The sequence below is a fragment of the Oreochromis aureus genome, linkage group 4, assembly GCF_013358895.1.
Source record: "Oreochromis aureus strain Israel breed Guangdong linkage group 4, ZZ_aureus, whole genome shotgun sequence".
NCBI lineage: Eukaryota > Metazoa > Chordata > Actinopteri > Cichliformes > Cichlidae > Oreochromis > Oreochromis aureus.
The window spans coordinates 25,073,790-25,091,377 of record NC_052945.1 but is presented as its reverse complement, the minus strand read 5'-3'; the positions used below and the strand labels follow the sequence as shown (position 1 = coordinate 25,091,377).

The 17,588-nt window shown below is 40.6% G+C and overlaps 2 protein-coding genes across 2 annotated transcripts in view; both read left to right on the top strand.

The window, feature by feature from the left end:
- arhgdig (Rho GDP dissociation inhibitor (GDI) gamma) overlaps window positions 1-8,087 on the top strand; it is a 31,693-nt gene extending 23,606 nt beyond the window's left edge. Inside the window, exons 4-6 of the mRNA XM_039610771.1 lie at window positions 236-312; window positions 3,683-3,746; window positions 4,448-8,087. Of these exons, the coding sequence (XP_039466705.1) occupies window positions 236-312; window positions 3,683-3,746; window positions 4,448-4,644 (338 nt within the window). The 3' untranslated portion in view covers window positions 4,645-8,087. The remainder of the gene's footprint in view (window positions 1-235; window positions 313-3,682; window positions 3,747-4,447) is intronic.
- A 3,511-nt stretch (window positions 8,088-11,598) lies between these two features.
- Window positions 11,599-17,458, top strand: rpusd1 (RNA pseudouridine synthase domain containing 1). Its single transcript, XM_031728535.2, has 6 exons — window positions 11,599-11,704; window positions 13,088-13,311; window positions 13,396-13,519; window positions 14,125-14,227; window positions 14,367-14,468; window positions 14,672-17,458. Exons 2-6 carry the CDS (start codon window positions 13,124-13,126, stop codon window positions 15,088-15,090), a joined length of 936 nt encoding a protein of 311 aa, XP_031584395.1. The 5' UTR covers window positions 11,599-11,704; window positions 13,088-13,123; the 3' UTR covers window positions 15,091-17,458.
- Window positions 17,459-17,588: the final 130 nt, after the last annotated feature.

Below are 17,588 nucleotides of genomic sequence, written 5' to 3'. Positions count from 1 at the left end.
GAGAAGATAATACTGGGAATACACCGGCATTACTCTTTAAAATATTATAACATGGTGGTCATATTATGGTGCAATTCTCCAGTTGCTGTGTAGGTCAGTAAGCTACATTTCTGGGTATGTGAGAAGCAACAAAAGCGTGACCCTTGAGTCATTTTACATGTGAAGTGAGTGATGTCATACATGTCATGTGGTCCATTAGGGATGTTTTATTGTTTCTTTGTTGTTGATTGTGCAGGAGACCTGATCGCTGTGAAGGAGAAGAGCTTCTCCTTACAGGAGGGAGTGAAATACAGACTAAAGATACATTTCAAGGTAAGCTGGAAAGATACAGTCACATAGGATATATTAAGGATGGCGAGCCTTAGTGTGGGTTACTGTGTGTGTGTGTGTGTGTGTGTGGAAGGAAACAAACAGATGGGAAGGTATCTACTGGAAGTGATTAAGAGGTGGAAAGGGAGACACAGTGCTGAGTAAGCCACCACGTGCTATAAAATCAAACCACCAAAATCAAAGCAGACCATTATCTTTTTTTAATGGGCTTTTTCAGTGCTGCTTAATTTTATAGTGCTTGTAAAGCTTCATGCTGGAGATGAAACCCTTTTAATGCTGTGGAAATAAGACTCGGTGGGAGTTTTCACGTTATCAGCCGTCTTTGTTACGTGAACACTGAGAGGCCGAGGGCAGATCTGCAGAATATGGCAGTTTGCACCAAAAGGCAAGACGTTTTTAAACCGTTTACAGACAGCTCACTGGAAGAGTCTGTCCATCTTGATTCTATGCTGGCGGTGGAGGTAGAGGTCACTTAGGTGGAGCCATTGGAGGAGCAGTCGAGGTTGTGATCCACTCTGACACACCGAGGCTCAAAGGAAGGATACACACAAGAATTTCTCAGGAAAGATTTGTCAGTTTCATGCTTATCCTTTTCTTTTTCTCCGGAGTCCTTTCATCAGCTTCCTTTCTGTCACTGCACTCTGCTACACATTTAATGCTTTCGGGGGATTTTCCACTTCAACAAACTCCTCCAGTTTCATGTTTTTTTCTGGGCTTTTATCTCTCTTGAACTATTTTCTCTTCTAACTGCATTAGCTGAATGTTCCTCCTTATGGAAGCCCATTATGGTTTACCCAGACATATATGACACTGACAGCTCCATTTTCATATTTTTCCATCATATAAACCACATTTGAAGACATGCATCAGTCTCCTACTGACCTCTCCTCAGTTACACTGTAATGCACAAAGACTTTCAATACATATTGTAAGTCTTTAAAAAAAAAACCTATATCTCATAATCCTATAGCTCTCTCTTTTATTTATATTATATTTATTTGTTTTAGTTGCACACCATGGGTCAGGAAGAAACAACATTTCGATGCTGTGTATGTCCTGTACATATCCTGACTTTGAAATCCACCTCTTCACTGGTCTTTTCTTGGCCAGATTTGTTTCTCATGTTTACAAATGTTCAGTGTTGTCTCTTTAATGCGATAACCTCAGTTTCACACTTGAATCTCACCACAAATTCAGACTGTCTTTAGCTACAACCCGGCAGAAAGGTTCAGCAGGAATCAGCCCTCAACAATCATTTCCTGGTGGGTTTCTTTTTTTTTGTCTTTGTGATTTATAATTTGTCTTTGCAAAGGGACAAGGTATCTGTCAGCCACGGTACAGGATAGAGTGAGAACACTGTGTTCAAAGGACAACGTGAACAACTGACTATATCTCGTACTGTAAAATTATAAGGAGACAGAAACAGTTAGGGTAATTTTCCACAGCTGTCACTTCTCACACTGTGGGAAATTGTCCACTTCAGTAGCTTTTGTACTACTGGAAGTCCTCTGTGTGGTTTAGTGGAGGCAGCACACATAACCAAAGTATTCTCTCACTGGCGCCTTCACACAGGTTTTGTGCTAGACAGCCCGCAAGTTAAGTTCGGAGTTGTGGTTCATGTGTGAAAGTGACTTTAATGATTGTGTTGATGTTGTAAATTTCCCTGAAAGGTGTCGATAACATTGATATCAACGCTGCAAATGAACAGTATATTTTTATTTGAATGTGGGTCCGTATTGCCAAGTGCATGCAGAACTTTTTTATATATATAAAATGCAAAGAAAAAAAGTAAATATCCAGTTAGTTGTGTTTGCTCATTACGACACCAGTAACAGCCCCAAATTCCTCCTAGTTTATTTGTTATATTAATAAGCATGATGATAGCAGTTATTTAATTCAATTCCTCTTTCCTCTGTCTCTTTTAATAATGTTCCTTTAATCATTCAAATGCTACCCCGCCCTGCCTCCACACTCTACTCTCCTCTTCCCAGCATCGTCATCCTTTCCTGCCTTTCTCTTGCCTCACTTCCCTGTTCTCCTCTTTTTCACCTCATGCCCTGCCATCCACACTTTCTCACACCTCTAATCTCTTCCTTCTTTTCTCTGTTACAAATAAACCTTTCGACATGTAGCAATCACATTCACGATAAATACCTGAGGTGATGAAAATGATTTTGAATTCCCCAGAGGGTAACTTCATTAATTATTTGCCACAGAAATAAGAAAAGGTCAGAACTCAGTTGTAGTTTAGCTGCATGTAGGAACTTCCCTTGAGTCAATTGGGATAGTAGTTCATCACATTTTTGAAATTCGGTGGAGCTGAGTGTAAGACAGCCAGGAGCCAGCTCATCTATAACCCTGTGTAGGTCTCATTGTCTGAGAGTGATTCAGATCGTGGGAAAAACTATTGACCTGGAGATGAAAGCTAAACATTGCTGTTATGATACAGAAGTAATTTGAATGAATCACCAGGAGCGAGTCACCCCATCACCTGGATCTTTATTGAAAAGCAAAGAGTAAGTAAGTAAGCCTAGAAAACAGGTCAGTGTGTGTCTAAGTGTGAATGTGTGGAAGAGCTGGGCTTGAGAAAGGACCCAAGAGACCTGGCCCTGAAGGAAAAGGTAGAGGTGGGTAGAATAGCCAAATAGCTCAGGGAATGAGCAGCTCAACTGTGCTGCGAGGACACCTGCTGGGCAAAGGTTATCACTGCAGTCTGTTGTTACATTTAACGATGGTTTTCATTGTTTGAATGTTTAAGGTCCCACAGACCTTATGTGTGTGTAAGGGTATGTGTAAAAATAATAACAATCACAGTAGTTCTCTCTTTTTTCCTTGAGATTAAAATTTTTTCTCACCTCATTAAAATGTGCTAAAGAAAATAAACATACAACCAATCTATGGGCTACATATGAAAGAATGTATCTAATTTGTCAAATACAAAGCAGATAGTAAATCTTCAATAGCAGGGATACTGTAATGATGGATGTATAGACTTAGGACAGATACCGCTGCAAATTACGTGAAGCTGTATTTTCCAGCTGTGGTCTCATCCGAATAAAAGGTCATCGTGTTTTTAGGGACTTTGCGTGTTGTAGTATCTCTGTTTAGAGCTGTAAAAGAAGGTTTGTATCCCACGTTAGAGGATCTGGACTAAACTAGTCCACATAAGATTACAAATCTCAGATATGTACATTTCATCTGGTATTTTTTCTTTAATTACTTCATTTTCCTTTTGTACATAAAAATGTGTTTCCATTAATGTAGCAAAGATATCCTTAATGTTGTGTGGAGATTTATTTTTTACATGGGTTTACAAATTAATGAACATGTTTGAAACTATGTGTGTCTGCAGGTGAACAGAGAAATAGTTTCCGGCCTGAAGTACCGTCAAGTGACCTACAGAAAAGGAGTGAGAAGTAAGTTCAGTCATGAAAAAAAGTGCTGGAACACACCTCTCAACCTTTGAATCCAGGTTAAGAGGTGGATCCCATTGCCACAGGTGTATAAAATCCAGCATCTAGTCTGCATTTATAAACATTTCTGAAAAAATTGGTATTTCTAAAGAGCTCACTTAATTTGAGCATGGTGCTATAACACGATGTGACCACTGCACCAAGTCAGTTCATTAAATTGTATCCCTTCTAAATATGTGACGATCATCTAAAGTGGTATTATTGCAAAGTGGAACCATTAAGTAACCATAGCAACTCAGCCACAAAGTGGAAGTGGTCGTTGAGCGCGTGAAAGTCACCAACACGCTGATGACTCAGTAACTGCAGAGATCCAAACCTCCCCTGGCATTAACATCAGCACAAAAACTTTGTGCAGGGAGCTTCATGGCTGAGCAGCTCCTGTATATTGTCCATATATTGTGTTTGAATGCAACTAAACATCCATCAACAAAGACACTGGACATCAGTCAGTGAAATGGACTTGTGTTTCTACTTTTTATGAAGAAAATATTGTATGTCACATATTTACACATTGTAGAAAAATAAAAGTACAGAAGGGTGAAAATGGCATCTTTCAAATGTTTGCACTGAATGCTCAGATAGATTGTTAGACTCAGAGAACGGGTTGTTAGAGAGCTACGTGCTCTGTTTGCGTCTCTTCACAGTGAACAAGGCGGTGTACATGGTAGGAAGTTACGGCCCACGCGCAGAGGAGCAGGAGTTTCTTTGCCCGATCGATGAGGCAGCTAAAGGCGTGATGTCCCGTGGCCAGTATCAGATCAAGTCCTGCTTCACTGATGATGACAAGAACGTCTACTTATCCTGGGAGTGGAACCTCAATATCAGCAAGGACTGGAATTAATCGATTGGGAGTGTGTGTGTGTGTGTGTGTGTGTGAGAGAGAGAGAGTGTGAGTGTGTATGTGTGAGAGAGAGAGGGATAATTCTGCTCTCTTTCCTTCTTTCAAATCTATTCTTCATCCCCTCTTGTCTCTGTCATCCTCCGCCACATTTCATGAGAGCTACCTTGCAGTGGCCAAAACAAGAAGTTTTCTAACTCTTCTCTTTTTCCTTTTTCTTCTCTTCCACCTTTTCCCTCCTTTTCTGTTTAGTGCACTACATGCAGGCCTCCAGAAACCCACGAGTGACTGAGACTTTTAGAAAAGAGAATGCCCTCTTTCTCTGCTATTGTTCAGAGTTAACCACATGCTGAAATCTCCCTTTCCGCTTGCTTCCAGTTCCTTCCTCATGGCGCACGTAGGCAAGTAATGAAAGGGTGTTTAATCTGTTCAAGGCACAAATCCAATAAAATATAAACATGGCAAAATCATTTTTATAGCTGAAGGGAAACAAACTCCAGAGACTGCTGTTGTGGCCAGTAAGGTGGATTTATTATTTTTTATTTTATCATTATAGAGTTAACTCGGACAAGATGTCCTGAGGAGCTTGCAGCACACATTAGAACAGGTTTTATATAGCAACATCGCAACAGCAGTCGCCTCTAAGTGCTTTATAGTGTAAGGTAAAGACGCTACAATATTAGAAAGAAAATCCCACCAATCAAACAACTCCTATGAGCAAGCACCTGGCCACAGTGGGGAAGAAGAAACTCACTTTTAACAGGAAGAAACCTCCTGCAGAACCAGCAGGAGGGATTTCGGATTCACACATCAGAGCATTTCAGGTTTAAAAAGCAGAGGTACAGACAAAAGTGAAGATGAGAGGGGCAGGCTCATGCCGGTGATAGAAGACGTTGTTTGGTCCATTCACAGAGTGAACTCGGCAGCAGGGGCAGCTCACCGAGGCAATTAAGCACCAGATTAGCTGAAAAAATCTCAAAATCACAAAGTGCACCTGTGGTACACTTTCTTCCTTAAAATTAGGGTGACTTACATTTTAAGATTGCATTCATCTCACATTTCTGCTGCAAATGGTTGAGAAGCAACTACAGAAATATAAACAACTCAGAACCAGTTTAGAGTTTTCATCTGTTTCTAAGTAATACAGCGGCTGATGTCTGGGTGTCACTGGGTGGGAGAGAATAGGTGTGCTTATAACATGTGGGTTATAACAGTGTCATATACCAATGAGGGACAAGATCATTGTTTACCCTGTCCATCCCTGATTGAATAGAATAGAATAGAATAGAATAGAATAGAATAGAATAGAATAGAATAGAATAGAATAGAATAAACCTTTATTATCCCACGGACGAGAAATTTTGGTGTTCAGTGTTTAGGATGAGAGATTTTTAGGTAGTAACATTCTTTCTTTCTTACTTTCTTTCTTTCTTTCAAATTTTAATTTTTTAATTTTTTGGGACCAACACAATTTTTTAGTGCACATACAATTAGAGATAAAATTAGAGATTTTAACAGATAAATACTATTTATAAGTCTAATGTTATTTGTAATTGCTACCAGGGATAGGTTGGGTTAGAAAATAGCGTAATCATTCCCTTACATCTTAAAAAAAAAGAACACTGTTGGTTTTTAATCATTTTAAAGAAAGTCTGGGAAACTGAAACACAGACTGCCTGTGGTGTACCTGCAAATGTTTTTTAAATGCAGCCAACGAAGTTCAAAAGGGACAATTCCGTTTCAAATCATTATTAAATTAATAATTAAATACCTTTAAAGGTTAGCTTATGGCAGGTTAGCCTGCATAGACTGAAGCAGAATTAGCACATGTGACAGACAAAGTGCTCAATTTTTTTCTCATTTAGCTGAGAAATGTTCCCAATGATAGCTTAGTAAAATATAACATCAAACACCCACAAATATAAATCTTTAATTGATTTTAGTAAAAAATTTTCTCCTTGTTATTTCTAATTGTTTGAATTAGATATTTAATTCAGTTCAGTTTATGTATAATGGCACCAAATCACAACAAAATATGCCTGAAGATGCTTTATATTGTGAGGTGAAGACCTTACAGTAGAGAGAAAACCCCCCAATAATCAGTTGCTCTTTGAACAGCTGGCTGTGGTGGGGAGGAAGAACTCCCTCTTAACAGGAAGAAACCTCCGACAGAACCAGGAAGTTGCAGCCATCCACCATGACCAGTTGGGAGTAAGAGAAAAGAAAGTAGGAACAGCACATATTTAGCATCACCCTTAAACATCTGTAATTATCTTGCACAAATGTAAATTGGCGCTATTTGTCGTAAACAAATGTGGGTACTTTGTATCAAAGTTTAGGAACTGTATGTCCAAAATTCAGTGATTTTAAAGATACTGAAACAACAGGTGTCACAACTGTACCTGCTCCCCTCAAACAACAAACGTAATTCTGCCTCTGAACTGGCATCATGCGCTTAGAAACCCACAGGGCTTTACTTGGAGTGAGAGACTGTGGCAGCAAAAGAGGATACACTTTAATTAGGTGCATTTAGATCGTTTAGATTCACTGACACTGTATGTGCTGTCTTTCTTAGCATATCAGTCTTCTGTTTTCTCATATGGTTGTTTTTAATGTTTTCTGTTGTTGATTATGATAACGTTTCACATATTCTCTCTTCCCCTCATAATGGCGCATCATCTCTCCTAAACCCAGATTACACCCTAACTAAAAAGGCCCGACCTTTTAGTCTTTGTTTTTCATACATATGCTGTGTTTTAACTTTTGCGTTTGCTATCGAAGCGTCAGTTCTCGCGAGACTTTGTGGCATGTTTTATTTGAAGGAGCAGACCAATGAACAACTGGAACTGAACTGTGTATATTGTAGAAAGAGATGCATGTAAGTCCTTAAGGATTTGATACTCCTATGAACAAAATTAAACCTTTCTAAACCTCTCTCTTATACCAAGGACGTAAGATGTGAATAAAATAAATTCAGCTTTCGAGCTTGAATGTGAGAGCAGTACATCAAGGGATAAACTGGTATCCCTTAAAAAATACGTAATATCATTATTGTGTCAAGTCTTTGGATATGATATTTTCATTGTAGCTGAACATATTGATCTCTGAAGTACCATTTGAGTGAATCATCGTGGTCTAAGACTAACTGTAAATGTTGGCTTGTTGGGTGTTGCATGGTTTAGCAAGATTCTCTCTTTCTTTTTTAAGGATTTAATGTGATTAAAAGAAAAGAAATATTAGCGATGCGATATCCAGATGTCAGTAGTGGTCGTATACTGCGGATACAGTATTCACGGGAACCATTTGTAAGGCACGGATAGCAGAAAGGAAAAATAAAAAGTTGTCTGGATCTGATGCCCCAGCCTGTAACAATCAAGTGCTGCATCTTTAAATATTGGTGTCAAATCTAGTATCCTGTATCTTTTAATAAAGGTTATTCAAACAAAGTTTCTCATTTGTCTTAAACTCAAGTCTGCTTTGCAGAAATTAAATAGCAGGTAACTAAGTTGTTCTCGTGACTCGCTCATGTATTTTCACAGGACTCTACGCGGTTGTGTTGATTTTTTCCAAACATGGTGCTGTTCGTTATGGTCAAACATCTTCACTTTTGTGTCATTTGCCTAAAGGACATTGTTCCAGAAGTATTGTGGTTTGTTCAGATGCAACTTTGCAAACATAAGTCATGCTACAATGTTGATTTTAGAGGAGCTTTCTCCTGGCAACACTTCCAAACATGCGATACTTGTTCAATCTTTATCTAAGTTTTCTGTCATGAACTTTAACATGCCAACTGTGGCCGGCAGAGATATAGCTGTTGGATGTTTTGCAGGTTCTCTGAACATTTCACAGTCTGACCTTGGGAGGAATTTGCTGGGACGTCTGCTCTTTGGAAGATTGTGGAATTGTCAGTGGTCCAGACCAGCAAACTGTCAAAGCTTCTGCGTTCAGAGTTTCTCACACTTCCTGATGATCTGTTAATCAAGTGCATGTTATTAGCAGCACCTGGCTCCTACTTACTCCTTAATTTCTACAAAAACATTAAGGGTGTGAAACTCATTTTCACAAGACTGTAACAGGGTTGGGAAATTAGAACGAAACAGCCTTTTTTGTGCAGATTTAGTGCATTGCATTGATTTGCATATCATTTTATTATCAGTTGGTCTTGAAAACACTTGGTAAAGTTTAAAGAGGAAAAAAAGAAGCACAGGAACACATGCCTGATACCATTTTTAATATACATACAGGGAACAACATGGCCAGTAGGACCTCCAGAAAGTACAGTGCTTCAACACAGCTACAGACTTTTTTTCTTCTCTGAAACACAGAGGCGCTAAATGGCTCATTACAAACCCCTCCAAGTCAAACACACTTTAAATCCATCTTCAGGTTTCCGTGTCTCTGTTTCCTTACTGCCACTTTACAGCCTCTTGATTTTAGTTGGGCAAAATGACAAGCAGTACAGTCCACACTATTTACATATGCAAGATGGCCTCGCTTGTCTGCTTATCCATTCGTGAAGCTTCTGTCAGGGTTCATCCCTGAATCAGTCAATCACGGCGGTGGTGGTGTTGTTGCTGCTGAGGGCCTGCTCTAGCAGGGCTCGCTGGGCGGAGGCAGGCAGGTAGAGGAAGGAGTAGACCAGCGCCAGCAGCAGCAGAGCCAGTAGCAAAAGGAGACCCCAGTCCGACGTAATTATAGGCTCATCACAGCGAGCCTGCAAAAATGACTTATTATGCATGGTGGAGAGGCGGTTTAAAATGCTCACGGCAGTCTCAGAAAGTAATCTTACAGAAATAAATGCAAGGTCAGAAAAATTACACCTTTCAGAGTTTAAAAAATTGAATACCGCATATATAAGCTGTGTCTTTCACACTTTTTCCAAATGATATGAAATAAACGGCCTGCCTTGTCACGTCTCTGGGCAAAAAACCCCCCAAAAAACCAGCTAGAAAAGACCTGTAAAGATGCTCGCAAAGACTTTTGCACCAAACTCAAAGTGGTGCAGAAAAGATCAAAATAGTGCTAAAGTGAACAAAATACATCCAAGATAGAGAAAGCTGGTTAGGAATCAGGCAAATCCAGAGCAACAAGGAATCCTTGGATGTCTTTGTTCACACAATCCAGAGTAAGGACGCTGAAAAACTTCCTCTTACAATATCAGTATTGATGCTTGCCTCCTGCACAGTATCTGCCAGCTCGTCCTCTCTCATCTGACTGAAGCGTTTGTGTTAGTGCCACGTGCATCTTTGTGTGAGCATGTGTGCCTTCTTATCGGAGTGCATGATTTGCTATGACATGTTACGAAACAATAACCAGAAAAACAGCATCACAGCAGCACGACTGAATCCAATTCTCCAGCATTTGACTCAGCACACACACACACACACCTGCACAACAGAAATGCCAATTATATAATAAGTCTTCATCCTCTTAGCTCAACACACATTATTACCTGTCTGCGTTCAGGGATTACTCTCTGGAAGAGCCTGTGCTTTATTCAACCAATGTGTTTCAGCACGTAATGTTCCAAAGAGTCTCCACTTACTATATTAGCTTTGGACCTATGAGGAGGTCAAAGCGTGACAAGATGGAGAAGCGTTTCCGAAAATTCATTTGACATCTCTTACTTTTTCTTCACCCCGTCTCTGAATCTGAGCCCGTTGTCTCCGTCCTCTCACACGTCCTTGCTCAGGTGCCCTCCGATGTCCCTGGACGTGCCGGGGCAGACTTGAACAAAGCACAGAAACAAAACGTGGCATTTCATTACCTCAGCCACCACATGCTCACAATACTGGATTGTCACATGGAGCCGTCAGATTAAAGTCCCGAGGTGAAGCTAAGGTGAGGGATTATGAACATCACAGTAACTGCTGACTGACCTGAAACAGTACCACAGGGCAATAAATAAATAATAAAATGAGACAAATGCAATAAACATAATCCGCTCACTCCCGTCCAGATGACAAGCTGTTTGATTTGTAACTGTTCAAAGTTTGCAATAGAGTTGTCATAGTGCCAAAAACTAAACATCAGGAAGCTTCTTTCTCACTCTCTTCACTTGGCTTGGCAATAAAATCACAGGTGAACCGATAACGTGCCTATAAATAATATAGATGCTTTATCTAAAATACCACATCTTTAAATCCTCTGATGAAGGACAAGTATTTCCCATTCATTCTCTCTACTCTTTGTGCAGAGCTTGAGCTATTCCTGATTTCTTTATAATTTATTTTACTTCCAAGGAGCCAGACTTTCTTATCATTTATTAAAGTGTTCTTGAGCAGTGGTTCTCCAGGCTTTCTGAGGGTGTTTCAAAGTTTTTCTTTGGACATTGGCTGCTTTTTTATTCATTTTTAGTTCAATCCTTGCACCATTTTTGATCCTAAACACACATACTGTGCGGTAAAGGTGTACCTGGATAGAAAAAACACACAGTCGAACACTGTCAGTCATGGATTTTCCTCCCCAGTGCCCAGACCTCAACATTATTGAAGGATTGTGTGCTCATCTTGATAGAGAACAGAACAAAAGGCAGAAACATCCAAAGAAGAGCTTTGAATGTCCTTTAAGAAGCCTGGAGAACTATTCCTGAAGACTACTTAAAGAAATTACAAGAACCCTGCCTAAGAGAGTTAAAGCTGTGTTGAAGATTAAAGGTGGTATTACCAAATAAGGAGTTTCACGCTTGTTACAATTGTATAAACTGATACATATCTTATATACTGTATTTCTCTGTATGTTTCAATAGATCTATTTCAAATTTTCCAAGCAAAATATAAAGAAATAAGGGGTGGTTCAAGACTTTTGCACAATACTGGAGACTTTTAATCCTTGAACAAAGTAAACCAGCAACGAGGTGAATCATAAAATGTTTGTAAATGTACACCGTTCATGTATGGTAACACCGTCATACACGGGTGGTGGCGCTGTGCACCTTTTAAGTTAGTCTGATGACCCAAAATACGCACGAAGAAGACGAGGCGCATGCGCAGTGCAGTGCGTCACAAGCGGCTATGTTTACATCTGTTGAAAACATTTATCACTTTTTGGGTCCTTATTAACGGTAAGTTTTCCGGTTATGTTAACTACCTATAACCGGGCTTTCATATTCAGAAAACATATTTTATCATACAACACAGGTTAGTTGTCTTATGCTAATAGCAAACCTCTAGTTAGCAAATCAGCGGTGCTAACTAGTGGGCGCATGATTTCCTGCCACACGCGCAGGTGGATGGGATGCTCTCACGGCCAAGGAAACGTCCTCGAATATAAGACAGGCTACGGAGACCGGTCTGTTCTCCTCACAGCCGTAAAGATGGTTTGGCGCACTGCGGTTGAGACCTCTGGAGGCTGTTGCTTTTTTGATACTGAAACTACATAAACATTCAGGGTCTTTCAATCTTTTAACTCTTACATTCTGGGTCAAATCAGATCTTTTTTAAAAATTTGACAGCAGTAAAAATAAATAATTAAACATAAATGTTATTGTTTTACCCTGAAATTCAACGCCTTTTCCGAAAGTTACACAAAATACGCAAAATGAAAGTTGAATCCAAAAAATATTGTTGTACATCGAGGCTATTCCGGGTCAAAATTGAGCTGTTTCTTTTCAGATGAATTTTAGATCTGAACCTGGAAGCTGTACATGTCGGGTCTGTGTGTACTTCTTATGGGAGAGTGGTGACAGAGGTGAAGGCAGGAGCTTGATTCAGTCGTGAGAACCGTCACATTTGCCCAGGTTCCCACAGAGACAGGCACCTGCTGGTCTTTAAAAGATCGTGGAGGACTCTCCAAACAGTGTAATAGTAGAACACCATAAGTGTGAGATATTGTACCTTGACACGGACACAAGCATGGTGGTGGGTTGATGTGCACTGTTGCATCAGAGCAAGAAGGGTTCTGGTTTAACTCCTGCAGGGAGCATGGAGTTTGTATGCTTGACCAGCTCTAGAGGTACTTGGACTGAGTTTCCATCAGGTACTCAAGCTTCCTTCCACAGTCCAAAAACATGCATGTCAAGATAAAGTGCTGTATGAATGTGTACTTAAGATGTTAGAAGAGCTTTGAGTGATCAGTAAGCCTAGAAAAGTGCTGCATGAGCACAGCTATGTTGCATACCTATGCTGGTACTTATGCTTTGCACCTGCAAGCACAAGTATGTATAATGTAACAACAAAAAACTTAAAATCCATTTATTCTGAGTTAAATGAGATTAAAGCAGAAATCAAAGAAAGTTGTGAGAAACACTTGTGCAAGACCCAGACATGCAAGGTTTCATACCACTGCTTGCTAGTTTATACTAAGCAAATTTTATGCTCTAAGATTTAATGACTGTTGAAAGTGGCAGCTATGAGTTTTTTTCTGATACTGGTGAGAGGAAAGTCTTTAGTACTGTACTTCAAATAAACCACAGTGAAATGTCACGACAGCGACTTTGTCCCTGCAGGCCTGCGACACCTGTGTCAGTTAATCACTGCACACGATGAGCACGGAGCCCACTAGCCTGGAGAGCCTGCGTGTGCTGTATCACAGTGATGACTACATTGTGGTGGACAAACACTGGGACATCCGCATCGACAGTAAGATGTGGTACGAGAAGAACACCGTACAGGCACAGCTTCGCCACCGCTTCCCTCAGCTGGCTGACCCACGCACCTACTATGGATTTCGGTCAGAATCCCTTTACTTCCTCTACACTTGTCAGATGTTCTTGGTAGCATCAGTAGTCTTATTGTTTTCCTTATCTTTCACCAGGTTCTGTCATCAGTTGGATTTCTCCACAAGTGGAGCTCTTTGTGTTGCCCTGAATAAAGCTGCCGCTGGCCGGGCTTACCGCTGTTTCAAGGACCGCACCGTGACCAAATTCTACCTCGCTCTGGTACGGGGCGCAAATACAGTGAAACACATGCGATTGTGTTCTGACACAATTGCGTGTGCCTGACACAATTGTGCCCTGTAATGAATTTAATGAGTTTTTAAGCATTTTGTTTGTAAAATGTGCCGTTAGAGTCTTAAGAAATGATGCCAGCGATCAAGATCTGAAGTGATAGTGGAAACTGTAACTGCGTGCTGATAAGGGGATGAATCACTAAAGTTTCAGTTTTATTTTAAGGTAGATGTGAGGCTTAGCAAAAGAAAACAAAAGAGGAAGAAGGCCATGAACCGGACACAATGTGGTTCACCAGATTCAGGCTACTTCCCTAAACTATTATGAGTAAGCTTAACTAATAGAACCAAAACTTCCAGCTCAGGTCCTATTAATCAATTAATGATTAATAGGACCTGACGAGTACTGCCAGTGCTGGTGGAGTTAAAATAGAGCGGGCAGTGAAAGAGAGCTGACCTTCTGTTCTTTGATGACTAATCAGCACGAGAGGAAAGAGAGCAGGTCAACAAGGATTACAGAAAAGAACAATAACCAGATGATGGATGTGCGGGTGCTCTGAGACACGTGTCAGTGAAAATACACTTTTTGCTTTCCAGATACGTGGGGCGGTCGAAGGAGAGACGCACACTGTGGACTTCTCCATCGGCAAGAACTCCACGGAGGGAAAAACACATATGATGTGTGTTGAGGGAACAGAAGGTACTTAAACTTGGCTTGGTTTGAGTGTTGTGAGTGTGAACAACAATGAGTAGAGACTCTGGACATCGTGTTGAAAGTAAATCATTAATTTCCAACAGTTGTTTGAATTATTTTCTGTGTTCTTTCCTTCTGTGTTCAGGTTGTGAGAACCCCAAGCCTTGCCAGACTGAGCTGACAGTGTTAGAATATGGGTTATATGACGGAGACCCTGTTACCAAGGTGCTGCTGCAGCCACTCACTGGTAATTGCATTTGTTTCAAAGGAAAATGAAGATTTTCTTCTTGCAGAGGAAAGCCTAGCTTTCATGTAAAGATGGCAATACCAGACCTGTTTTTTTGTGTTTGTTTGTTTGTTTTTTGTTACCGTAACATTCACTTTGAAAGAAGCAAACACTTCCTAAAAAGTCTCCCTCCCGCTGCCGCTCCATTTTCCTCTTCTTCTCAGGTCGAACCCACCAGTTAAGGGTCCACTGCAGCGCTTTAGGCCACCCTATTGTCGGGGACTTCACCTACAGTTCGGGAACAGACAACGCCCCGTACCGCATGATGCTGCACGCACATCTCCTCCACATTCCTCTCGAACCTCAGCCCCTGCGCGTCACTGCTGGAGACCCTTTTGTCCCAGCAGTTGATCCCAAGTGGCTCCCGCAGCGCTCATTACGGACACTAGAGGCCACTGTGGAGGCCCTGATACACCGCCGGGAGGAGGAGGACAGGAAGTTTAAAAAGGAAGAGCAAGAGAGAGCGAGAAAAGAAGAGGAAGATGAGAGGAGAAAACGAAGCAAGGGGCAGAGCACCGAGGAGGAGAGTGAGGAGCAGAGGAGACAGTGCCAGCAGTGGCTGAGTGAATGGGCTGGAGATTGATTTATTATTATCATTATTATTATTATTATTATTATAATTATTATTATTATTATTGTTACTTTTTGTGGGTTTCACCGTCTCCTCGTGCATGTTGAGCATGCATTTTATTTGAGTGTCCACATCTGTTACATTTCAGCTGCATCTTAGGAGGTGGTTTAGCTCCTTTACGTCCTCACAAACAAGTTCAAGTCACGAAAAGGCATGTGTGAGCATAGTTTATGCTGCACTACTGGAATGTCCACACTATACCCACTGCAAGCTGCGAAACAAGCGCCTTGCTCAAGGTCAAGTTAATAAGAGTTCCTTGTTGCTTTTTTAATTTTAATGTGCCAACATTATAAGAAATTAGCCTTTTTCTGAACTACAAAAGCGGATGTTAGTTTCTCCCAGAAAAAAGCTGTTTTTAAACTCGTGTGATTGGTTATTTATGATACAAAGCACTGACATGCATGAAGTCCCACATGAAACTACTCAGCATCCTGCCCGGGACTTTAACGTTTGTGGGAAGTTTTACAGCTTTATGTCTGTTTTAGTCCAGTACAAATACCCTCACTTGCCACTTTGTTAGGTACACCCAGTCAGCTGCTCATTAATGCAAATATGGGATCAGCCAATCGCATGTCAGCAACCCAGTGCATTTAGTCAACATGGACAGAAAGACCTGCTGAAATGCAAACTGAGCATTTTAATGGGGCAGAAACATGATTTAAGTGACTAAGCTTGGTGTTAGATGACCTGATCTAATCTGCTGGGACTTTCCCACAGAAGGTTTTACAGAGACTGGTCCAAAAACTGAGGAAATATTCTGTGAGCAGCAGTTCTCTGGTCAGAAATTCCTTGTCGATGTCAGAGAACAGGAATAAGGTGGTGTGTGTGGGGGGGGGGAGAACAACCCATATCAGAGAGTTCAGGTCATCTCGCTGTACTCAAATAGCCTCTACAGTCACCAGGTTTCAGTCAAATGGTGAATATTTGCGATGTGGTGGGATGGGAAATTTACATCATGGATGTACAGCTGAAAAATCTGCATCAACTGTTTGATGCTGTCAATCAGTGTTTCCAGCACCTTGCTGAATCAATGCTGCGAAGATTTAAGGCAGCTTTGGAAGCAAAAATGGGCCCAATCTGGTACTAGCAAGGTGCATCTAATAAAGTGGCCAGTGAGTGTACAGAGCACTGATGTGGTGTACAAAGTGCATCTGTCTGCTATTTTTAAAATGGCATGAAAAATATCTATTTTTCACACTATTATTCTACAATTTGGGGGGATTTTCCCCTTATCATCCCATCAAGTACCAAAAACAATATTTGGATTTTTAACTGGTATATATGATTAAAAACTTGGGATCAGCTACATTTATGACTTTGATCAAAAAGCAGGGTTTGAACATGCCAATAAAATAAAGTACCTGGCTGCCTGATGTGTTTCTTTTCCCCTCACTTCATGTTTGGATCCTGAAAACGATAACACTGCTTACTGAAATGTTAGATTTGCAAACCAACACAATTGCAATCAGTGAAAAACCGTGTTGTGACACAAATGCCCTTACACCCTGAGCTGTGGCGTCCTCAGTGGATCAGGCATGTTCTGGTGCGTTCCTTGGATCCTGGACTGGCTTTGGATCTTGGTTTACAGTCATGTTGCTTGAGCTGCTCATGAGTATGTTTTGCATGTAGTCAGGGACTATCAGTATTTGGGGGTTTGCTTGGTTTGCAGGAGTGTTTGGGTAGGTGGTCCGTGTCAAGATTACAAGCAAATAAGACACGGGACCCAAGGTTTCCCAGCACATTGCTACTGAGGTAATTAAAAACTTCCTTCTTTTTAGTCCAACACAATTGTCCATCCAGTTTAAAAAACAAATTCCCATCAATGTGTCATGAAATAACAGATAATGATTGTTATTATCAGATGCCACTAATGGAAATCCTAAATAAGTAAATATAAAGGCACGGCCTGGGAGGAAGTGAGTCAGGGATTCTGCAGGAAGATGGTTGGACTGGACCTTTATCTTTCTTATTACCTGATCTTTCTTATATTTCTCAGCTTTATGAGATGTCATCAGTCCAGATTTCTAAGGACATTTGCAAGTACTTTTAAAGTACTTGGCAATATGTTTTTGTTATCAGTGCCTAGGAATGCTCACATGGAAATGAACTTTGATTGCATTACATTTAACTTTCACAAATGTGCAATAACTTGGAAAAAAAAAGGTTTTAGTGAAAAGCATTTATGTGTGGTTTAGCTCCACCTAACAGTAACAGCTCTATGACTGCCTGAGACAGTTTATATCTAGCTTTTCCCTGAGACCTAGTGGACACAGACAGTTGTGTGATATATGATGGATATGTTTGAAAAGAAAAGCAGTAAATAAAGTTTGCGTTTAAAAAATCTGTTTTGTGGGGTCACTTCAAAGGATCAGTAAAATACTGCAATGAACAATCGCAAATAAATGAGACTTAGTTCTTCTATACCCTCCCACCCTGCTGTACAAACTGAC